Source organism: Lagopus muta, chromosome 5 (genome assembly GCF_023343835.1).
Source record: "Lagopus muta isolate bLagMut1 chromosome 5, bLagMut1 primary, whole genome shotgun sequence".
Lineage (NCBI taxonomy): Eukaryota > Metazoa > Chordata > Aves > Galliformes > Phasianidae > Lagopus > Lagopus muta.
In genome coordinates this window covers 16,146,270-16,169,953 of record NC_064437.1, presented here as the reverse complement: position 1 = coordinate 16,169,953, position 23,684 = coordinate 16,146,270, and the positions used below count along the sequence as shown (strand labels likewise).

The window sequence follows — 23,684 nt, the reverse complement described above, 5'->3', positions numbered from 1 at the left end:
GGCCCCGCCCCGCCCCGCCCCGGGAAGCGCGAGGCAGCAGCTTCGCCGCCGGACCCGGAGCGTGAGGCTTCCGTCGCTCGGCCGTGCGGATATCGCGACGTTCGGTTCCGCTCGGGGGCGGTGCTGCGGGGTGCGCTCCTCGCCGGGGCAGTCGTGAGTGCGGGACGCAGCGCCGGGTGGCGCGGCGCTCCAGGTTTTTGTGGTTTATGAAATAAAATCCGTGCTTTCGCAAATCGGCGGCGCGCTCGCTGTCACGGCTGCTGCGGAACCGCCGTGACGTCGCTGCACTGCGTTTTAAGTTTCATCCGAAAGAAAGCACGACAGAACCAAACGGGCACCCGGTTCCTCTGAGGGCTCCTTGCTCGTCTTCTCTGGATCCCCACGCATTACTCACAGCGCCGCGACCGAACCTCGCATGGCTGCGGCGATTTCCGCGAGCTAAACGAGCGCCATTGGTTCAGCGGCCGCAGCCGGCCACCGTCCGCACGGAGCGGAGCGGCCGCCCGCCTCGACCTCTCGCTCCGCCCCGCCGGCGCGCGTGAGGCTGCGACGGCGGAGCGAGCGGCGCTCGGTGCGCGCTGCCTTCCAGGCCAGGCCCTCCCCGCTCCGCCCCGCCGCCCATTGTCCTCGCGCCATGTGACCGCGGGCGGTTACAAAGCGCGGGCCGCCCGCCCCTCCGTCTGCTGAGTCACGGCGCCACTCGGTGCCGCTGCAGCGCGAGGCTTCGCCATGGAGACGGAAGGCGCTCGCGCTCTGCTGGAGCGAGCGGATACCCTCAACCTGCAGACCGGCAACCTGCTGAGCTGGGGCTGCGGCCGCAAGAAGTGCCCCGCCACCCCCAGCGAGGAGGTGAGCGGGCGGCCCCGGGCCGTCAGGGGCCCTGCGGCGGGAGACTGTGGGCTGGCGCCTGAGGGAGCGCTGGGGGCCCTCCGCCGGCGCGTCTGTAGAGATACAGCCGACCTTCGGGGCTTCGTCCGCTCGCTTTCCGGGCGCCCGTTACCAAGGGCGACGCGATCCGGCAGGCCGTGCCTCCCCGCAGCCGCCGTGAGAAATGCCGACGGCGCGGCGGTGTTGCGGCGGCCGCTGCGCGGTGCGGGCCGGGCCGGCGGCGTTCGGGCTGGGGGTGGGGCTGATCCCGTGGGCCCGGAGCGGCTGCGTCGAAACGCGTCGGGCCGAGCGGCCGGTGAAGTGCTGTCCGCCTTGAGGGCAGCGCCGGGGCTGGTAAGCTGTGGTGGTTGAGGCTGTGCCTGATGTAACCGCGTCGTGCGTCTGGTCTCGGGGAATCAGGCTGTAAGGCGAGGGGTTCCTCGTGCTTCGTTCAGGAGAATGACGTGACGCAAACCCTCATTTCAAGCAGTGAGGTTCTCCTTTCCAACTTAGAATCATTTTAATGCTTCAGTGACGGTGACAAGTTTAGGCGAAGTGCAGTCGCTGATGTCTTCTTTGAAGACTAAAGTGATCTGCTGTTTTTAAATGTACTTTTGATTAATATTTCAAAGCCATTACCTCTAGCACTGGATGCCATCGCCTGCAATCATTCTAGCCAACTGGGGCATCCTGTGGCTGTGGACTACAGAGCTCCTGCTTTGCTGTCTGACCAGGTGCCTGAAACTTGACCTCATGCACTCAGCAGAGCTGCTTAGAGCTGCACTGACATGATGCTGTGTTATAAGTTGGCTGAGTGTGCGACTGCACGCAGACCATGGGAGTGGTGACCATGCAGAAAGGCAATGCGATACCAAGGAAGAGTTCCTTGTACTTTTATGTGGATGTTGTGAAGTAATGGCTCTTATTTTGGCCCCATTACTGATTGCTGTGGCCCGTGTGAAATAGATCTTGCAGCTAAGAGGATGCTGCAGCATCACCAGCAAATGGTGTCAGTACCATCTGGAAGGTTATTGAAGAATGGCGGTGTGCATAGCTGGTCCATTGGGGTATTTCTGGACATTTGATTACAGAGACGTTTTCATTTAAACATAAGGCTGCCAACTTGCTGGCATTGCTGGGATTCCAAAACCAGCATAATTTATCAGAAATAAGTGAGTTTTAATCTATTCTGCTTAGTGTGGCAGTGTGTGGTGTTCCTAGTGTGAGAACAGAAGCAGAACGTTGAGAAGAATGAACTGTAGGGCTGGTAGCAGTGAGCTATAACCGCTGCGCTGCTCAGAGGCACGGGCGCACTGTGTGCCTGACTGTGCTGGGAGGAGGCGGTGTGCCCTGGGGACAGAGCTTTGTTCAATCCAGCACTGCAGCAACAGGGAGTGGCAAAGTAGTAGAAATGGGATATACATCTTGAGCAGTCCTGCACTTTTCTTCAGACAGGAGAAGATTGCCCATGTTGATGGGAACATAATGTTAAAGAATTCTAGCGTCACAGATAGCTGCTTAGTGAAATCAGTTCTTGACTTTTGAGTCAATTACTTTATTCCTCACGTTTTAAGTGTCACACATAGTGTTCTTACAGGATTATGTCTTGTCTTTGTGGTGTTGGATTCCTGTATGGTGGTATCACAGAATGGCCAGGGTTGGAAGGGACCTCAAGGATCATGAATCTCCAACCCCCTGCCACATGCAGGGCCACCAACCTCCCTGTTTAATACTAGACCAGGCTGCCCAGGGCCCCATCCGACCTGGCCTTGAACACCTCCATCCAAACCCTCTCTGTGCAGCCTGTTCCAGCACGTTACCATTCTCATAGTAAAGAATTTCCCCCAGCATCCAACCTAAATCTCCCCTCCCTCAACTTAAAACCATTTCCCCTTGCTCTGCAGTTGTCAACTCTTTCAAAGAGTTGATTCCCCTCCTCTTTGTAGGCTCCCTTTAGAGCATTGGCCTTGGTGTGGAGTGTAATGGGTTCTGAGTTCGTGTTAGTTGTCCCAGGAAACTGCCATTCAGAGATATAAGAAGGTATTTGCACAGATATAAAATGCTTTACTGCCCTTTCAGCAACATGGGCTTTTGGAGTGCTTCTCTCACAGCAGATAGTCTGACAGTGCATAGCATTAGTCTGCAGGGTGGCATGTTAGAGGGAAGGGTACAGGTACAGCTGAAGCACTGGTGCAATGTTCAGTTTGTTAATTGGCTTACTGAGGCTTAATGAGTGTAGAAAGGCAAACCTATTCATATTCATAGTCAGAATTGTTACCAGATCTATTTCACATCTGGAAGAAGGAAAAGTGCAACTGAAGGTAGGATCTAAAGGATCCTCCTAGAAATTTGATAGAATGGAATAAGAAGGTGGAAAAGGGTTGCACCTTGGAAAGAGAGGTTATGAATGTAATAAGTGACTGATGTTGTTACAGCACATATGCTATTATCTGTTTACTTTGCAACTTAACAATCTTTGTATTTAAAAAAAAAAAAGAAACCCACAATGTAGGCATCTATTTCTTGCATACAATTCCTTTTAGGATGGTGTTGGTCAGAAATAAATGAAGTACGGTACTTGTGTTACTGCTAAAACCCTTTGAAAGAGGAGAAGAATTCTTCTAGAGTTAGCTTGCTTGAACAAGTTTCGTATGGAAACTATGGAAGAAGAATCATTTGTGGTTGAAGAAATTGGATCACGAGTTTACCTGCTGTCTGCCATATGTCTGTGAATCATTGTATTTCTATGCAACTGAAACATAAATGCACCTGAATGTCAAAATATTTTTTAGGTGCGGGACTGCATTCAGAAAACACTGACTGAATGGAGCTCAAAGGTTGGAAGAGATCAGAATCAGGTAGGAGAGACTGTGCACCTTACATTTGAACACAAATATGTACTTTTAAAATATGAATGAATCTACTGAAATTTTATGAATGTCTGCAGCTCCAGATACCTTAAAATAGTATTTCTCAACCCTCCTTTTTGGTTGCTTTTTCTCTGTTTGTTTTCATGTGTGATATTTCTTAGCCTCTTGAGATTCACTGAAGTAAAGAATCCTGTTGATGGGGAAATAAGAATTCTCAGCTGAGGAAGCTGTTGGGTTTCTTTGCTTGCTTTGTTTAGGAAGGTAGTTTGCCATAGTGGTCTCTTTACATCCGAAAAGCAAGTTACTCCTAAATGTTGTTCCAGTAATTTGTATCAATATATATGTAATTCCTATCAATATATATGTTGTGTGTGGTTGTTTGTGTTGGGTTGTATTTCTTTTTTTGTCATACAGTATTTTCCTCTGACTTCACATAGGTCAAGAGGTGCTGTGTTACTTTGTTTTTGTGTAACTGTGCTTTGATGCTACGTCTGTTTCTGTAAGGTTTTTGTTGTGGAATTGTGTTTGAATTAACAATAGTGTTCAGAAACTTACTGACACCTATTGACAAGTTGTCTCATGTGATTTCTAAAGGAAATGGCAGAGGTTCTGGAATGTACCGTAGCTCAAGCTGTGGAAAAAATGAATCCTGAAGAAAGGGATGAACTGAAAGTATCAGGTAAGAATGCAGATTTTTTAAAAAAAATCTGGTTGGATGAAAGGGTTTCATATGCTGTTTGTAGTAGGAAGTTCACATGCATATATTTTTTCTTCTTGCTTTGTAATGGCAAAGTCAAATGTCATCAGTGCTCACTGTCATGCTTACATCAGTTAGCTGAGAAAGACCCAAACATGTTTCAGGTTTTAAAGCCGCTCATCATTTTTCTACTTTAATTTCCATCCCATTGGGACATTAAAAAAATATTTTGTGAATCTTTGACTTTGCTGTAGCAAATTATCACAGATAATGCTACAGTGAAGAAAAAACATTGGAAGCACATTTATTTGCATAATTGTGCCAGGTCAAATGTGGTGAACTTGGAGGAAGTCCAAACTAACGCTAGGACATCCCAACTTCAGTAAGTTCTGAAGAAATCTTTGTACTGCTGTCCCAGCTTTACAGCTTACTGGGCCTCTAATTGGATGAGTTCTTATTCTCAGACTGTGCAACTCTCAAATTTAAGAGACCAGTGTTGTTTTTGGGCAGTTACACTCCAGAATTTTTTCAGATTTTTGAACTGATGAATACTCTTACAAGCCCTTACCAAGAGCTCTTAAATAGCTATTTGCTACTGCTATATATGCTGCATATTTAGTAATTGCTGGCTTGTTCAGTTATGGATTTGTTTCTTTGAAAACAGCAAAACTTTTCATTGTTGGATCAAGCTCTTCATCAATCAGAGATGCAGTGGACATGGGTAAGTGTGAAACTTGAACTTCAAGGCTTTTTTATTTCTTTTACTTCAGCATTTAGATCTAAAATTAGGACATTTTTTCCACTTGAGATGTATTTAATGACCGTTGCAAGTATATGCTCTTTTCCTTTAAAGAGAAGCATAAGTAGTCAAGTATAATTTATGCATTATTTCAGTCAGTAAACTTACTAAATGTGCATCTCTGTAAAAACTCAAGTTTGATTCTTTGCTCCAGGAAGTTCTTATTCCTTCACACAGATCTTATTAAATAGTGAGAAGCGTGTGGTGTTTTTGTAACAATGATACAGGAAGTTTTTACCAGTTAAAAAACAACTAACAACACTATGAATTTCACTGCAAACTGTGATATTTTAGATCTGTAAGTTTGATTCTTGGCTAAGGAAATTGTTTTACTGGTATTTGGCTTCTAATGGGAATTCTCAAATGGTGAACTGGAAGCAGTGAAGCAGCAGCTGTGTTGTTTCTGCTGAATTTGAGATGTGATGCTGCTTATGTTCTTACCTCATGAAAAAAAAATTGCTGTCGTTATTTTTCAGCGTGTTCTTCCCTTGGAGTTGCTCAGTTAGATTCGGTCATTATTGCTCCACCTCCTATTGAAGATGGAGCTAATCTCTCTTTGGAGTATCTGCAACCTTATTGGCAAGAACTTGAAACTCTAGTTGAAAGCAAAAAGATTGTTGCCATAGGCACCTCTGACCTTGATAAAACACTTCTAGAGCAGCTGTACATATGGGCACAGGTGAGAACGAACTTCATAATTGCATTTCTATGGCAGAATTTTGTTGGTTGCCATGTTGTAATAATTTGGTGTGTATTACTTGTTATAATAGTTTTTAAAAAAAAAAAAAAACTGGCTCCAGTTATTTTCAGCATCTTACTGACTGTCATAATGTTGTTCAATGGGGGGAACGCTCCAGATGTGATTGTCACTTGTTCAGTGTTTTTTTCTAAACAGGTCCCCGAGGACTGTAGGCCATGGGTGGGTTCAGTAGTAGTAATTTGAAGAAGTAGGGGGCTTAGTTTTGAACATCCTTATGAACAGGACCATAAAAACTACTCTTAAACCTTAAGGTTTATTCCAGTGATGTTTTGATTATAGCTGTTTGGACTTCAGAGAATGGAGGGGTTTCCCTTTGGAAAATGCTTCTTGAATGCTAAACATAAACTGAAAGAGGAAGAGACTGAATCAAGCAGCATGTTTGCTTGTCCAATGTGACTACTTGCCTTGTCATACTTGAGTGCCAGAGGTCACTGCTAGCATCTGATCATGCTTGTGTAAGCTTAGGGATTTACTGTTTTGGTATCAGTTCTTTGAATACTGCTCTTGCATTTCTTTTGTGATGTGTGAACACGACAAAACTGTTTTATACTCCTCACTCTGTTGTATATTGAGATAGTTCAGGGAATTGATAACTATCTGCACAGTGATCATGGATGTAGATTGTGGTGAGCAGTCAGTGGGAAAGTCCCTTTTAACTTGATATGTTTTATTTGAATATATGAAAGGCTGCAAATTATATATCCTTAATAAACCTGAATTTTGAGATCTTTTTTGAAGTAACACCCCTATAACATTCTTACTGCAGAGAGGGGGTAGAAATACTCTGGTATTTAGGGAGCACAATAGACAGGAAGCCACGATGGGTTAGAATGTGCCTCAATGTGATGGTACCTGAAGTGAGATCCTATGTTGTTTTGTGCCCCGGGCTGTGGGAAGTTGCAGGTGTTGGAGTTGGTTGTTGAGCAATGTGTGGAACTTCTGTCCTTGCTCAGGTCTCACAGCAGTGGTCAAGGCAGATTGGTCCAAGCGCTGTAATACAGGCATAGGTGCAAAGAATGACAGTGTATTTTCTTATAAAAGCATTCTATTACTTTCAGGTGAAACCGAGTAGCAATCAGGTGAACCTGGCTTCCTGCTGCGTGATGCCTCCTGATCTCACAGCATTTGCAAAACAGTTTGACATACAGTTGCTAACTCACAATGACCCGAAAGGTAAGACTTTGCAACATGTCTGAACACCGCAGAAGTGTTAGGCCATGTAATGGTAACCAAAGGCTTCTAAATGCACGTATTCAGTCCAAAATCAGGAATGATCCTTCTCTGCACTTCAAACTTCATTACATTTGATTCCTGAAAAAAGGATTTTAGAAAGTTCATCTCTACAAAGTATTATATAACACAAAGTATTACGTTCTTGCTTTCCCTTCCAGAAGAGGGAGGGAGAGAGGGTGCAAAGGCAACAAGTCTAACATGGGTTAGTCCTTTGAAATAGTTTTAATTGGCAAAAACAATATAAATATAAGAACAAAGTACTGAGATTTTTTTTACTATGCTTCATTCAAAAATAACTTATTTATATAAATCACGTAAACTCATTTTGTTCTTGGTGAAGGGCAGTAAATGACAAATGGAAGTCCACTTGCCCAGAACTTTTCTGCGGAGATCTTGCATGAGAGCGTTGATGGTCAGTCAGTTGATCTTTGCATAATGTTGGAAACAGGAAATTATTACACTTCATGATGGATTCTTTCATTTGTGATGACTTTCACAAATTCTTTTTGTAACTGTTTGAATTCTTCAGTTGTTTAGAGCAGTTTATAAAATGGTTGAAGGACTTTTAAGACTTTCTGTAGTCTCTAGAACTCTGAGCTATTAGCTCACTGGAATATACTGGAGTATTGCATTCATTTCTCAAAACTCATCAGAAGATCTTTGCTGTAATGATACCTTAAATATCTTGCTGGAACTGTAAGCCTGAAGTCTTAACCAATACTTTGCTCATTCCTTTCCCACACATTTCTTCCTGATCAACAGTTGTCTTTTTTTTTTTTTTCTTTCTTCTCCTTTCCTCCCTTCCCCCCCTTAAGTTAAAAACAAAACCAAAAAAAAACAAAAGCCAGCTCTGTATGAAATGCTATCTAAGTACCTGCTTTATAGTATCACCGTCAAAACCAATGGCTTACGTCAGTGCTTGAGAATGTGTCAGTTCCACCCTAGCAGGCTACAAGATGAATTGCCATTCAATGTGGCAAATTCCACATCCAAAACACAGCCTGTGATTTAATAGCTAATCTCAATCAAGAGTCATGAAATGAAGAAGAGAATTTTGTTTGAAAATAAGGCAGAGTCATTTTCTCATGCATTGTTTGCAAAGCCTAGTTTTTCTGTCTTGGTCAGCTGAAAAGTCTTGAGACTATCTTTGGGAATGCTCCTCATCAGACTGTTGCTTTGACTTGACTTTCCAGAGGAAACTAGGAGAGTTTGTATTTTCCTGGTCATCCTGCTTTTTAGCAATTATCCTTGTTTTCCTTGATGCTTTCTGAGCTTATACCCATGAGTCCCATTACAGGAGATGCTATAAAGGCTGAGCTTCTTGTGGCTGCAAAAAGAACTCTGCTGCTGCTCACTACTTTGCTGATTTCAGCCTCATGCTTTACTGCTCTCTGATTTGTCTAGCTAGTGTCTTTTCAATTTTTGCTTTTTCTTGCTAGTAGCTCTGCTGATCAGCTCCATTAGATGTGGTGGAATTCTGTTTATTGGTTCTATGGAAAATAATGTTTGTTAAAAGGCAAAAGCTGTCCTGAAGATTCATTCTGAAATGTTGAATGGAATTTCCCTTGTATGTATTCAGAAGGAGTGGATACCTGATGCTGCTGAAGGTTTTCACTGTAGGCAAAAGACTCTCTTACTAAGTGTTGCTTTTTGCAGCTGTTTGTCTGGCATTATTTAAAGCATGAATATTCCTTTTTAACTTTAGAATTACTTTGTGAAGCAAGTTTTCAAGAAGTTCTTCAGGAAAGCATCCAGAACATCAAAGCACACGAATGGATTCCTTTATGGATTCTGCGGTATTCGGTCATTGTTAAAAGCAGAGGAATTATCAAGTCCAAAGGCTATATCATGCAAGCTAAAAGAAACGCCTCTTAAAACCCTTCACCTTTTTTTTTATTCTTTGAAATGTCCTACTGTTTTAATTTCTGGGGGATGGGAGGAACATGCCTTTTTCATAGAGAGACTTTACATCATTTATAACAAAGACCAAAAGTTGTAGTTATTGAGCATGATGTCAGAAGGAGCATCTGCAGTGTTCTAATGATATATTTTTTAATGTACTGACCAGTTCATTAAAAATGTTTTGGCTTTACTGTTGAAATGATCTATAAAGGAACAGCTTAAAGTATTTCTTTTTATGACCAGTTCACTGTAGGAGTTCTGATTATATTTTAGCTACCGCTAGGCAGCATAGAGAAACATATATTTTTAAGTTCAATTTCTCTTTAATATTTACTAATGTGGTAGGAACATGGATTTCAAACATTCAAGGACTGATTTATTTTTTTTTATATAGAAAATTGCCAACTTTCATGGAACAATTATTCTAAATAAACTATCTTTACTTCTTATGTATATAGGCAAATTAGTTGTTTAATTTGTGTGGATGGGAAAAATTGGTTTATTTTTAATATATCATGTTTATATTAAAAAAAAAAAAAAGCAATCCTCTGATTTAGAAAGAAGCACCTTCCAAATTGCTTTACTTTTTATGACTTGAATTCCTTCTGTCTTTTGTGCCTGTGTGCTTTTAGTACTTCTCAAATGATGGCATCTTTGCCATTTCAAGTAGAAAATGTTCCATTGTGTGTTTAAAAATTAAGAACTGGAAACAAATGATGAGAAATGTGTTAATCAGGAATCCAACAGTACTTGGTTTGTCCTCAGCTGTGTGTGTTTGTTCTTCTAATGTTCAAGAGCTATGCAATCTGAATCAGCCATGGCAGAAACAGTGGGAAATGTTAAGGCTGCTGGCTGTGTGATCATGTAAAAGGGATGATGATTCTGAGGATTGCCTTGGAAACGGCCTTGCTTGGGTGCCATTCAGAAATGAAGCAGACAAAGATTGTCTTAGACTTAGATATCTTTCTGTTTGGCAGTTGCTTAATGGTCTGGCTTTGGAGTCTTAGGGATAAATGGCTGCAGCTAAGGCCGGTTTAATGTGCTCTATTGGAAAGGCCTTTAAATTTCCTTGGCATTAAAATCAGAATAGATGGCCAAAAAAAAAAAAAAAAAAAAAAGCTCTGTCTGTTCACCAGGGGTTCTAAGTGTCTAGAATCCAATGCTCATTTTCCTCTGGATTTCAGGTAGGAGTTACTAGTACTTCTTATTAGTACTAGTTAAATTACTTGTATGTATTTATTTTGAGCTTAGGGCTGTGAGGAAACAAATTTCCACCATTTTTTAAATTCTATTGTGCAGGCAGTGAGTTGAATCTGAGTGCTTGTAGGCACTGTGTGGAAATACCAGCTCGCTCTGAACCATTCCACTAAGTTACAAGATGATTCTTTGAGATGCCTTTGAGTTCTTCACTATCTTATGTGTATATGGCCAACCCTAGGAATGCGTGGATTTCTACTATTGCTTCAGTTGTTTTGATAAACAAGAGGCAGAGAACTTGAACTAGTAATGTATCAATAAAATGTTCTGGTTTTTTCCTCCTGAACAAAATGTAGGGTTTATGTTGGGTCATTGTGCATCAGATCTGGAAAAGGTGTTTCCTTTGTACCTTGTGTATGGCACTGAGTTGTGTGCTGCTGCTGATTAACCACTCTGAACTGTTTGCTGCCATTATTTGATTGCATGTGTGTTCTGTCAGTGGGAATTCCCTAAAATAAGAGCTGTGCTAAAACAATGCACATTGCCCTTATGGTGTCATTATTTACTTTCCAGCTGTCAACTGAGTTCTCTTGCTTTAGGAAAATGCCCTTTAAGACAGTCTTGTTTTTGCGATGTCATTGATAGCATAAAGACTTATCAGCTTTTCAATATTACTCTCTGTGCAGAAGTCTGAGAGGTGGCATTTCTTTCAGAGACGAATTAAAAACCGAAGTTCTTTTAGGCCGTTGTATGAATTCTCATTGTCCTCCTCCTACTTTTTCACCTTATCGGAGCCTTTGTCATAAAACGTGTATTTTAAGCTGAGCTCCCGAACGCGGTGCCTCCTCCCCGCTGCGTGGTGCGGTACGGGGAGGGGAAAAACAACAAAAAAAAGAGCACTGTCGCTACTGAAGAAGCGTCGTAGCTCACATTCCTCCCACCTCTCTGCTTTCACCTTTACGCCAGACTCGGTTCTCAGGGATGAGAATGTGGGGATTAAAATTAAAATGAATGGGATGGGAATGTGGGGAAGCTCGGGACGCCCGAAGCGCCGAGTCGTGCGTTGCGACGGGAGGCAGAGAGCAGCAGCGGCCATAACCACTCCTTCCTCCGCCGCCTCCGTCTCCCGGCCGTCTTTCCGCTCCGGGGCCGGAACTCCGCCGCGGCCCGCCGGGCGCCGGGGGCACCGCCCCGCGGAGCGCCGCCGGAAGGGCGGGCGGAAGAGGCGGGCGGCGGCGCGGTGCGCACCATGGTGGCCACCAGGCGGGCGACGCGGCGGCGGGAGGCGGGGACGGCGGCAGCCGGGGGTGACGGACCCGGCGGCGCGACGGAGGTGAGGGGGGCTGGGAGCTGGCGGGCCGCGGGCGGCTGCCCCCGGCGTGGGGTGCGGGCGCGGGGCCGCAGCGGCCATCTTCCCCCTCGCGTGTCGGCGCGGGCGGCTCGGGAGCTGCGCGGCGCGGCCGCGAGGTCCTGCTGCGCTCCAGCCGTGCCGCCGCCCGCGGAGCCTGAGGTCCTCGTGCGCCGAGCGGCCGCATGACGGTTCGGGTTGGAGGTGAGAGCTCGCCTTGGGTCGGCTGGTTTTGTTCTTTCTGTTGTACGGCGGTTACGTTAGCGCCGTGCTGGGGCCTTTTCACAAGGTGTGTCGCTAGTCGTGCAGGCGCGGAGCGCTCAGGCAGCAGGTTTTACGTCGATCCGGCTTTGTTCTGTTAGGAAATACTTTGCAATCTGAGAATGCTTTTTCTGCAACAGGGGAAGCGTTTCCACCATCTTGATCCGCTTTGCAGGGTCACTTCCAAGCACTAGAGAAACAGGCATTGCAATTGCAGTGCAGGCCATCCGTCCCTATAACTGCTGGCGCAGTTTTTTATACATATATATATTTATGTATATACATAGTTGAGCAATGCGGCACATTTCAGAATGGCACCTCTGGACCTGCTTCCCATGACAGCTTGCCAGAACTTATGGATTGAGGCAAAGTACTGATTTTATGTTTCTTGATTTTATGGTTTTCTTCTGTGATTTTGATCGAGAGACAATAAATTGTTAAGTAAGGGATGATATAGCAATGCTCCTTCCACGTAGATGGGGCTCCTTGGAGATCTATAGCACGGTATCGGCATGATAAGGTTTGTGTAAGAAGGATTGTCAGTGATTTGCACAGTATGTCTTTTATGGGATTATCTTATCCTTTAATACCACATTTTGTTCTCCTCTTCTAGACTGTATCTGCTGAAATTGGTACTTCAGTATCTACGAGGATGTCCAGAAGGAGTAAAGCAGTTTGTAAACCTGCTGTAATTCGGGAATCTCAGCTGGAAGAGGTGGACCATGCAGGAACAAAACCAGATGTCAGTGATAGCACAGAGATGCAGATTAGTAGAAATGAGAATACAGCTGTTCATTCAGCACAATCATCTGCCGATCCACAGGCTGATGGAGATGTGTCAGAGGCAGAATCAAACTGTTCTGCTGTGTCTGGTCTTCAGACACCTCTGTTTATAAGAGTAACGAGAAGGCGACAGATTGTAGTTCCTTATCAACCAGCTTCCCCTTCGAAAAAAAGACATAACAGGACTGCTTTTCTAAATGAGTTAAGCAGAACTGTGGATGAAGATGATGTCTCTGAAGCTGAGTCTTGCTCCTCTGCTGTTTCTGATGTCCGGATGCCTAATTCTACCAAAACTACGAGAAATAGGCAAAGCAGGAAGAAGTTGCAGTCAGATCTTGTTTGTGAAGCCCAGAGTGAAGATATCTCTGATGCAGAGTCATGTTGTTTTCATCAGGAGCCATCCATTACTGCCAAACGAACTACTAGGAGCATGCAAATGAAACTGCAAGCAGAAAATACTCAGCATGCTGAGAAAGTAAACAAGATTGTTTCAGAACCTCAGAATGTAATTGAGGACACAATTAAATCTGAGTCAGACCTAATTTCTGACTCTAGCCCTGCTGCAGGATTTAACATAGAAGTTGCTTCCTTTGTCACTGAGTGTAATAAAGAATCTGGTTCACCTAAGAGCGAATGTTCTCCCAAGTCTGCTAATGTAATCCCTAATGAAGGTGTGAAACAGAACTTTTTGAATGATATGGCACCTAGTAGTCCTGAAAAAATGGGAAAAAAAAGTACTGAATCACCAGTAAAAAAAGCTTTAACAGATACTCTGGTTGTTGAGGTAGATGATTCAGAGGAAGAAAGTGGCCAGATGCAGGAAGAGCACAGTAAAGTACCAGGGAAGGTGACGTTGAAGATTATGGATGTTTGTTTGACGGACTGCATGAGTCCCAAAGTGTTTTTAGAATCCCCAGGGGAAATAATACCAAATGAAAATGAAGCAGTGCCAGGAAACAGAAGAGTAGATGCTGAGGCAGCTGTTGAGAGAACTTCCACCCACACCTGTGAATTAAGAAAGGATGAACAGTCTAGAGGAGCAAGCAGCCCAGGGAAGGATGTGTCTGTTGCACAAATGACTGATAGCATAATTAGTAGCTGTAGAATGGTTGGAATCGGTGTAGACAGCAGTGAAGACCAAACAAGAGAATGTGCTGAATTTGTATCCCGCAGCAGTGAAAGATCCAGTGATGAAAATGATTCCTTTGCATTGTTACTGAGCAAAGATGGAAGCGGTGAATCTGAGAACTGTGACGCGACAGAAGAGAATCTGAGTGACACAGAGGCAGAAGGGAGGACTCCTTCCGTAAACAAATCTTCAGAAAAGAATTCACTGCATGTTGAAGGCCTTTTTGTAATTGATACTGAGCCTGGCATGGGTTCCAGCCGAAAGTATTACCTGGATCAGGTAGAGCAAGGTAGTGATGTTGAAAGTAAGAATGAAGGGAGTGAAAAAGAAGAATCCTCAGATCTAGAGGAGGCTGAAGAGGAACTAATAGATGAAGATGAGAAAGATGAAGATGATGACTTGTTGAAAAACAAAATTGATGTGTAAGTGTCTTTCCGGGAGTAGCTAAAAAAACATGCATTACGTTAGGTGTATGCATCAGATATGCATATTACACACTAAACGGCACAGAGCGAAAGGGAGTAATGTTGTCACAGATGTGGATAATTTAGTTGTTCTGATTATCACGTAGAATTGTAATTCACTTATTTTTTTCAGTTTTACATGTAGCAGAACAGAAATATCTGAAACATTTAGGCATCTTGAGGCCTTGTATGCATTCAGCTTAAAAATGCAATGTGAAACTGGTTTAAACTGGTCTGACTTAATTGCTTACTCAGGTCACAGTTTTCTTGCTAATCTTTTATTTTTGTATTATTTTTAGTTCAAATGTAAATAATAGAAATCCAATAAATGACTTACACATTGCTTAGTTAGATCATCCTTTTTATTTCTGAAAAGTTGCTCTTATGTTTTCAATTCTTGTTTTTAAAACATGGCTTAAGGAAGATAAGATTAAGATAGATTGTGATATGTAACACTTCAAGTGAAACCAGCATACAATTATAGAATAATATAGGTTAGATGGAGCCTATTGAGCTTACCTAGTCCAGCTCCCTGCTAAAACCCCTTTGTATGCTTCAGATGTTTAAATACTCTGCTTAGGTCTGATAAGTAAGTCTTGCTATTTGAAGTTCCCTTTAGGTAGGCTAGAAATCCTACAAATAATTAGCCAGGTGTTCTGTATAAAGGTATCAAAGATGACTGGTTCATAGTTTAAAAGAAAGTTTACCCATCTACGCATTCTAGCTATAAGTATCTGATACAGCTGTTTAAATACCATTGTGTTTTTCCGTAGTACTTGATAGGTGTCGTGCATTCTTGTTATTTGAAGGCTCTTTCTGAGTCAGCCATCATATATTGTTTAATAGCTTAGTTCCTAGCACTGTTGTACAATTACTTGTCATTCCAGACAATGTTTCTCTGATGAATTCTGGTACCTTCATATTTTTCACTAAGAGCTGAAAATAATTTGGGGCTTTTTTTTCCCCCCTCCTCTTAGCTAGCAAGCTTTTACATGTGTAGAAGAAGGATGCTGGTTATAAGTTATTTTGGCATGGTTAAGCAAACTAAGAACTAAATTTTATAGAAGATAAGAATATCTAAGATAGAATAGAGCATTGGAGTAAATGCGAAGGATCTGTGGAAGTGAACCCACAGGAGTTGCTCTTTATTCAGCCCTCGTTCCATATAATGGCATGAGTGAACTTGTCACAGCTTAATGATGTATTTCTTCTAAATATTGAGAGTAAAAGTCTCTGCGGTGCTGAATGTAATTTGGAAGAAGATGAAAAATATATTTTTTCTGTTTATTCCTCTCACAGGGCATTACAAGATTTGATGCAATATTCTAATCATTTACTGTTTCCCTTTTTAGTTTGCATCTTTCCAGCAGCATAGACCCCGGTTTGAATATCAGGAAGCTTGGAGGTTTATATATTAGCTTTGATGGAAAAAAACAAAAACCTAGTACAAGTGTAATTAAGCAACTGAAGGAGAAAAAGAAGGACCAGGTAATGTGTTTACAATTTTGCATTACCTACAACTACAGTAATACTTGTTGTATTTGTTGGAGTTGTTATTTTAAAGAAGTGTCTTGTTTTCTGCTTTGCTGAGAACTTCTACTTTTTTTGTATTTACAAGTCATTTCAGTGGTTAGAGTTCAAATACATATGACACTTCAGAAACTGCAAACCAGCTTGTACATGAGTGTTGTCTTGTAAAATAAAAAGAAGTTGATTGTGCATACATTTTGCCTGATGGTACAAACTGAAGGTCTGCTAATGAAATCTGTAGTCCATAGCAAGAATGAATTTCAGCAAATACAGAGTTATACCGTACCTAGTATGAGATAGTAGTTTTATTTCAGAATACTCTTTGAGATAAAGAAAGTCCATTGTTTTCATGGGAGTGTTTTCTTAGACTTATTGACAATAACCTTCTTTATTTTGGAGCGTTTGCTGTCTTGCTTCTTCCAGAATTAGCCAGGGTTCTGCTCTGCCTGTACATTTTGAGGGTCTGTGCTTCTTTTGGTGGAGACTAAGGGAGGAGTTTGAACTGAAGTGTTTGATTACAATGATTATGTAGATTCTGCATCATTCGTTTGGTAGGCTCTGTAAATGCAGGTGCATGGTAAAACTGATAACTCTGACTGATGTTTAAAAAATAACTCTTGCAGCTCTTGCAGAAGAGTATAATAACTCCAGATTTTGAAAGAAAGGAATGTGTCCCACCCCTCAGGGAGTCGCTTCAGCAGCTAAAGAAACAACGCAGAGTAAGTAAAGAGCTATAATGCCTCAGGTGACAAGAGAAGGTGTTCGGTAGAAAGCCCCACACTGGCATTGTGCGTACAGGGCTTGCAGGAAATGGAGTGGTGAACTACACCACTTGATTCGTGCTGTTTATGGCCATCCTTTCAGCCTTTTAGTAGTCAGGGCAGTGAAGGGCAATATAGTATGTGCTCATATTATACAAATATGTGGTTAATACAGTGCTGATGACCTTGTTAAAAGAGTCATAAAATATTTTTGAAGGTACACAGTTAAGTTTTAAGTGCTTTATCAATCCTTTGGAGGTAGAAGTGGGGGAGATCCCAACTGTATTCTGTCCTGGTAACTGAATGCAGCTTTGTTTTTCATGGTAGGCAGAGCGAGAGAAGACAACAGGTGACGGCTGGTTTGGTATGAAAGCCCCAGAAATCACAAGTGAACTGAAAAATGATCTTAAGGTGTTGAAGATGAGAGCTGCTTTGGACCCCAAACATTTTTATAAGAAGAATGATAGAGATGGTCTGCCCAAATACTTCCAGGTAAGGAAAAAGCAAAAGAAGACATTGTACTACTTTCTGCCATTTTGAACTGTTACTCTCAACCTACTTTCTAGATAGTCTCTGTGTTTGTTGATTTAATTTCCTTAGCTAAATTATTAAGTATTTTGAGTACTTCACTGCAGTTTACAACTGCTTAACTCTACTGTTCAGGTGTATATGCTGTTTTTTATTTTGGCTGGTCTCACAGGCCTGAACAAATGTGTGGCTTAATTCCTGTTTTGAGCCTTCAATGACTGGAGGTTCACTGTTTACTAAAGTATTAGCTTTTTTAACAAGTGCATAGATAATTAGCATTTATTTTCTTCTTAGCTAATGTAGTTTGAATGGAGACGACTAGCTTTGTGATCAGCTAGAATTTCTGCTACTGTAGCGTTCATCTTTGAGACACTGTGCATAAAGAAAATGTGCAAGAAGAAAGAAAATAAAATTACTACAGAAACTGTAGAAATAGATTTGGTTGTATGTACTTATGTCTGTTTGAATAGTTAGTATGCTTGACATAATTGATTGCATCTCTCTTTCTTGCTAAAGGATGAATTTTATTGCAGGTATAAGTTTATGGACATTAAAATTACATCAGAGCTTGCTAACATGCAAGTTGGGAGAAATGGGAGGCTCTATAGCCAGAAGTCCTTATTAGACCTGGGTTATTGAGAGTCTAGCAGTGTCACTACTAGAAAACCATCGCTCGTGGGGTTTCCTCCTTGGGACAATGTTTGAAAGTTAAGAATTGAATTTTTTTAGTGAATATAAGAATCGATGCAGCAGTCCAGTGTTGAAAACTGTGCAGTTCTAAAGCTCAGACTCTCCTGTGTGCAGTAAATGTGAGACAAAGAGTGATTTTGCATGCAAAACATTGCTTTTGTTTTCTGATATTTTGTGCTTTTTTTTTTTTAATAAGTGTCTTCTGAACTGTAACTAAAGATTGAAAAAAATCCACATGTTGCTGTTGCAGTAAGAATGCTTATAATTTTTATTTCCTAGGTTGGAACTGTGCTTGATTCTCCCATAGACTTTTACCACAGTCGGATTCCTAAGAAACAGAGGAAGAAAACAATTGTTGAAGAGCTGCTTGCAGATTCTGAGTTTAGAAGGTATTTAAAAATAGTTTTGTAATTCTAATGCCATATATAAGGGAGGTGTATTTTTAACTAGATAACTCTCCTATCATTTCTAATCAGCTTAAATGTTTCTCAAGTTCAGTAAAAAATTTTGTCCGTTTTAGCACTGCGATTGAGAAGTTGTAAGGGACAGGAGATAACTAGGCCGTGACAGCATATTTTTTTATCATCAAAGGGTTTGATCCAACTCAGATGTCATCATTATTGACAGTCACTCTTAAAATAGAGTCAGTATTGGAAAGAAAACACTCAGATTTGTTTTGGTTTACTTATTAACTGAGTGACCATGCAGGCATGTGCCAGAAACCTGAACCAGTGCTTTATGCATATGCATCAGCATTTTTGTTGTTTGTTTGTTTAAAGACTGATTAATTTTTCTTGGTGTAAATTGTAGAAAAGTTCTGGCTATAATTCTGTATGAGTTGTTGGTGGGATTTCATTTCATGAGCGTGTCAGTCTGCCAGCTGTCACAGGAATTAAAATTGCACAATATGATTGGATGAATTCATGTCTGCCCAACCTCCAGGTTTTTTTAAGCGGTCCCTTGGTTGGTCCATTTGCATATTGGTTATTGCATGATGCTAACGTGCATTTCTCATTTTCACCATAATGACATGTTTTCTTGGAAATAATACATGATTTGGACTAATAAGGTTGCCATTAACGGGCTTGTAGTTTCATTTTTAATGCAAGTTAGAATAGCTACTTCTTAACTCTAGTTTTGTGGCTTGACCTGATTCATAATGTATTTATTAGGAGCAGTGTTAAAAAAAAGAATGCATCTGAAATTTCAATTAATTTCTGTTATGACTAGTTAAGGCTTTAACTAGCTATTTTAGTGTTACTGCAAATATTTTTGAGTTTATTTTTGCAATCAAGTGTTAGCACTGCTAAGTGTGCAATGATCCATTATGATGGGTACATAAAACCTCTTGTCTTAGAGGAGCTAGCTGCTCATATACAATACATACATCCTGTTCTATGTTAGTCTCACCTCAGTCTCTAGTCTTGAATAGAGTAATATTGATAATAAGTTCACTGAGAGAAATGGGTTTGTTCTCCATTGTGTTGTCAAAATTGATGAATCTTCCCACTGTGAACTGTAGCAGCTTTTTAGCATACTGTCCAAAATGTGATTTATATATGCCATGAAAAACACAGTGATTATACCAGAGTTACTGAGTTTTCAATCAAATTATTTCCAAAACAAATTCACCTGCATTTATCTATAATCCAAGTGTCAGTATCCTTTGATCTATGCATAAGTGTCCGTATTATGTTTTCCTGAACTTTGATTTCCCATGCTTAAAAGTAAATTGTCTATTTTGTTCAGATATAATAAAAGGAAGTATCAGGAGATCATGAGTGAAAAAGCAGCTTATGCAGCAGGGAAGAAGAATCGGAAGAAGAAGAAATTTCACAATTAAGACTTGAAGAAAAATAACAAGCTGGAACCACTTATTTGTCATAAATCTTTTCTCAGATTGCTTTGATTCGTGGTGTGTTTTTTTATTTTTATTTATTTTTTTATTTTAAGACTAAAGGTGATGTAAATTGAAAGTTAAGGAATTCATTGCAGTAAGAATTTGGTAGAAGCTTTATCAAATTAATCAGGTATCTAAAATTGTGTTTATATGAAAGACTGATGAAAAGTACTGTTTATTTTAGAAGTTAATGACTTGAAAGCATGTTGTTTAATCTGAGCACAACATCCAACTTAATGGGTTACAGCCTGATCAGTTTTCAGTCTTAACGTGAATGAAGTAGCAAATATAGATCTAAGATAGGTGTATAATTCGCATTTGGCACCTGTTTGTATTGCAGAAAATTTTACCGCATCTTGTCAGAATGCTGCTGGCCAAATATGTGACAGGGTGTTGAGCATTAGCTTGGTTGTAGAGAGCTTATTTCACTGTAGAGAGTTTATTTCAACAGTGAACATGGCAGAGTTGAGAATGTCCCAGAATTCAGCATAAATGCATATACTTACGTGCATACACATATATAAATAGTATATATAAATTTAAAATATATAACATTTATTAATAAATAAATAAATATATGCAATAAATAATGTGTATTCGTACACAAAAATTTAATATCCAGTCTTAGATCACTTACGCCTTACCATATGATTGTTTAATGATTTTAGTGACAATAATTTGGTAGTTGGGGCCATTACTAGGATACACTATCCAGACTGTGATCTGACAGCTGTTAGAATAGTTCTTCGGGAAAATGGACATGGTGTGTTTGGTAGAACTAAAGACAGTATCAGTTCCGTTTCTTTTCTGTGTCAGTTCATAACTTCTTGTGGCCGTTAAGTGTTGGGCTGTTTGTTTGCTTTTTAATGACCTTGTTCTTGTATTGCTGTTTCAGTTAGTACAATCAGTTACTGTCCTTAGATAGCAGAAACTAGAAGAGGGAGAACTATCGCTGCATTATCTTGGATGAACTGAGTGAGGCAAACTTAGACAAGGTTATCAAGAGTCCAGCGATGTTCATGCTTTATTATAAGAAGAATGAATTTCAGAGGTTGCAGATTGTACGCAAGAAGGATGTTCTTGACCAGTGTTTAACCATATAATTTTTCACTCTGCTGGGTAAATAGCTGGGGGGCAGGGTGTTTGTTCAACAATCAGCAGTTCGTGCTGGAGAGAGATGAAATTGGCATGTACTGATCACCAGCTGAAGTTTGACAGAAAATTTCCCGTGATTGTGTAGATTTTCTTGTATTTCTCTGAAGTTAATCGTAAATCGTTAATCGTGCTGCCAAACACAGATGGAAATCTGGATTTTTATAAGTTCTCAGTTGCCTGGAGATAAGTGGTGCACAAAGTGAAGTGAATTTGTTTGAAGTGTTGAACACCATAAAAAGTAGAACCACCTGGCCCCAGGTCTCAGCTAACGCATAGATATTCCAATACAATCCTACGTGCTACAGTCTTGAACCTGTAAATGATAATGCCAATAAAAACAACTATGGTGTCTTGTTCTCTGGATGGGAAATGCAAGAAGAAAAAAAGGAATGCTGAACACTGAGGAAAGAAAACAAGCCACCACAGTAGTTGTCATTTTGTTGCATCCCAAACTTCAGGAAAGCAATGTGCTGCTCTGAAAGACCTTCAAAAAGAAAAGTGAGCTTTGGTTGTACACTGCAAGCAACAGCTTCATGTCTGTTGCTCAGTCTGCTCAATAGCTTACTGCAGATCTTAAAACAGTTTATGTTTAACATTGCTAGTGAAGGATTTTTATGTTCTGTATCCTTCCCTTTCCTTCAGATGTTCTAACATCTGTTGTGCCACGTGCTGTGCCCAGCATGTGCCTGTGTTCTCTGTGAGCAAGAGGTGAGTTGAGCTGGCCAGCATGTGCGGTGGTTGCCTGCTTGCTGTCATTGCCCCAGCTTGCGCTTCATCCTGTCAGGGAGAGTGTTGGTGGTGTGTTGTCTCCCAGCTACTGATTTTCCTAGAAGTATAGAACATAATGCTTCAGACTATTGAATTTGTTTACAAATGATAAATTTTAAGTTGCTGGGGAAAAAAAAAAGATTGCATAAACTTATCAGATGTCTCTGACAGTACTAAAAAAAAAATATTGTGAAACATTGGTGTAGTTTGAGAAACAATTCGCTTACAAATTACAAGTATTTTCTTGTAACTGCTGTCAAATATTTGTATTTTATTGATACAAAATGTTACAATTCTTTCCGGGATTAAAGAGCAATTGGAATGTTTATAAGTCTATGTATGCAACTACAGCTGTTTTGGATGTCACTGGGATGTTCTGTGTGGGTAGAATTCCTTTCTCCTTCACGCTCCCCTGGCTGAGCCTGTGTTTCCCATGCCGTTGGACAGGGAGCAGCTGAAGTTGCTGCTGCAGCTAGCTCAGTTTGTCTCCTGGGTGCTGCAGCTGGGGCTGTCTGGCTTCCAAACGGCTTAAGCTGCGAGGACAGAGCTGTTGTTATTGGTGCGGTACCGCTAGCAGACATGCTTAGTCTGCATGCAGAAGTAAAATTTACCATTTTTCTTTGCTGTGTGCTTATTGCTCATGTCTTCCATTCTTTGGGATAACCTCCCTGTATCCACTTAGTCTCCTTAGGACTGAAGCTTTCTAATGGTCTGTCCCATTTATATCGCTTGCTGCAATTCTTGGTCATATTCCAGCTGATTCTCTTACTGCATTCAGGCAGTGAGTACATTGCCTTAGCATTCCTCAGAGCACGCTTTGCACAGTCGTCTTGCAGAACGTGTCCCTGTGCTGCCTGCTCTGCCCTGTGTGCTAATATGCAGGAGCTCCTTGCTTCTTCAGCATGCAATTCTTTCTATTAGGCTTTTGTCATGTAGTAGTCACTTAAATATCACTTCCAGTATGCAAAGGTCTGTATGTAAAAGCCTCTGCCTTCCATCTTTTTGCTGGGAACTAGGCAAGTTGGATGAGACTGTCCTTAAATAAAAAAAGTGGACAGGAATAGCGTTCAGGTAACTGGATTGCTGGCGATGACTGAACAGGGAGGAGGGCTTTGCTGTCTCACTGGTGTTGCTGCTTGGTATGGGATTCATGTTGGAGATCGGTGATAGCTGTTTGTTGTAGGTTCTGGCAAAATTGAATGTTTCAGCAAAGGGCTGCGTGCATTTTGTAGCTAGGGAGCATTCCAGAATGGGTCTCTACACTGTAAATCAGCAATGGCTAACGTTATAGATGGCATGCTTTTCAGTTGGAAAAAGAGGCTAAAGGCACATATGCAGGATAGAAATGCATTTTTAATATTTTTCAATTAAATATACAACTTATGAATCAAATCACGAATGTTTTTATCAGCCACGAATCCATCACAGATGTATTTCAGTCCAATACAGTCATGATTTGTTTGCTGCTGCTGTTTGCATTTTCCTGTCCACGCTTTCCATTCATTTTTTATGCTGTTACTAAAATGGCTCTTTATTTAGAGGGTAGGTGTAGGTTTTATTAATTCAAGCGTTCAGTGCTGTGGGCGAGCAGTGCTCGGATTGCTGTGCAAAACTCTTTTCTGAAAGCTGTTCTGGAAACGTAGTAGCTTACGGCGGTTTGCCGACGCAGTTAGTTTGCCAAAGATGGTGCTGTTGTAGAGGTTTGCTTGGTGGCTCGCTTTTTACTTTTTTTTTTTTTATATATACCCACTCTTTGCACGAGCAACCCTAGGGGGGCTGCGCGCTGCCGCTCCTCAGCATCTGCACGGCCGGCTGCCGCTTGTGCCCGCGCGCTTCGCGGCTCCGTTGTCGCGCGCCGCCGACCGTTGGTGCCCGCGCGCCGGGGAACGGATGAGAGAGGAGGTGATCGGCGGTCGCCGCGGCGTCGGTGTGCGGCAACGCTCCACTTGCTGCCGGTGAAGCACTTCGGTGCGCCGTTCCTTCTCGGCGGAGGCTCGAGTCCAGACGGCCGCTCGGCCGCCGCCGCCGTCTCCGCCCGCTCC

The 23,684-nt window shown here is 41.7% G+C and overlaps 2 protein-coding genes across 2 annotated transcripts; both read left to right on the top strand.

Annotated features, from left to right (window-relative positions):
* Nucleotides 1–19: 19 nt before the first annotated feature.
* GCLM (glutamate-cysteine ligase modifier subunit) lies at nucleotides 20–11,066 on the top strand. Its single transcript, XM_048946929.1, has 7 exons — nucleotides 20–849; nucleotides 3,660–3,725; nucleotides 4,332–4,416; nucleotides 5,099–5,155; nucleotides 5,710–5,912; nucleotides 7,052–7,166; nucleotides 8,932–11,066. The coding sequence occupies exons 1-7, from the start codon at nucleotides 730–732 to the stop codon at nucleotides 9,099–9,101; spliced, it is 816 nt and encodes a 271-aa protein (XP_048802886.1). The 5' UTR covers nucleotides 20–729; the 3' UTR covers nucleotides 9,102–11,066.
* A 270-nt stretch (nucleotides 11,067–11,336) lies between these two features.
* Nucleotides 11,337–23,514, top strand: DNTTIP2 (deoxynucleotidyltransferase terminal interacting protein 2). Its single transcript, XM_048946920.1, is given in 8 exon segments — nucleotides 11,337–11,423; nucleotides 11,425–11,658; nucleotides 12,548–14,268; nucleotides 15,663–15,798; nucleotides 16,464–16,559; nucleotides 16,929–17,093; nucleotides 18,099–18,208; nucleotides 19,569–23,514. Coding segments are annotated over 8 exon segments (2,643 nt in total). The 3' UTR covers nucleotides 19,663–23,514.
* Nucleotides 23,515–23,684: the final 170 nt, after the last annotated feature.

Bases quoted from the DNA above. Each gene is read 5' to 3' on its own strand.
- GCLM (XM_048946929.1), top strand. From the start codon at position 730: ATGGAGACGGAAGGCGCTCGCGCTCTGCTGGAGCGAGCGGATACCCTC. The intron at 850-3,659 runs GTGAGCGGGCGG...AATATTTTTTAG, and splicing joins CCGCCACCCCCAGCGAGGAG to GTGCGGGACTGCATTCAGAA. The intron at 5,156-5,709 runs GTAAGTGTGAAA...GTTATTTTTCAG, and splicing joins CAGAGATGCAGTGGACATGG to CGTGTTCTTCCCTTGGAGTT.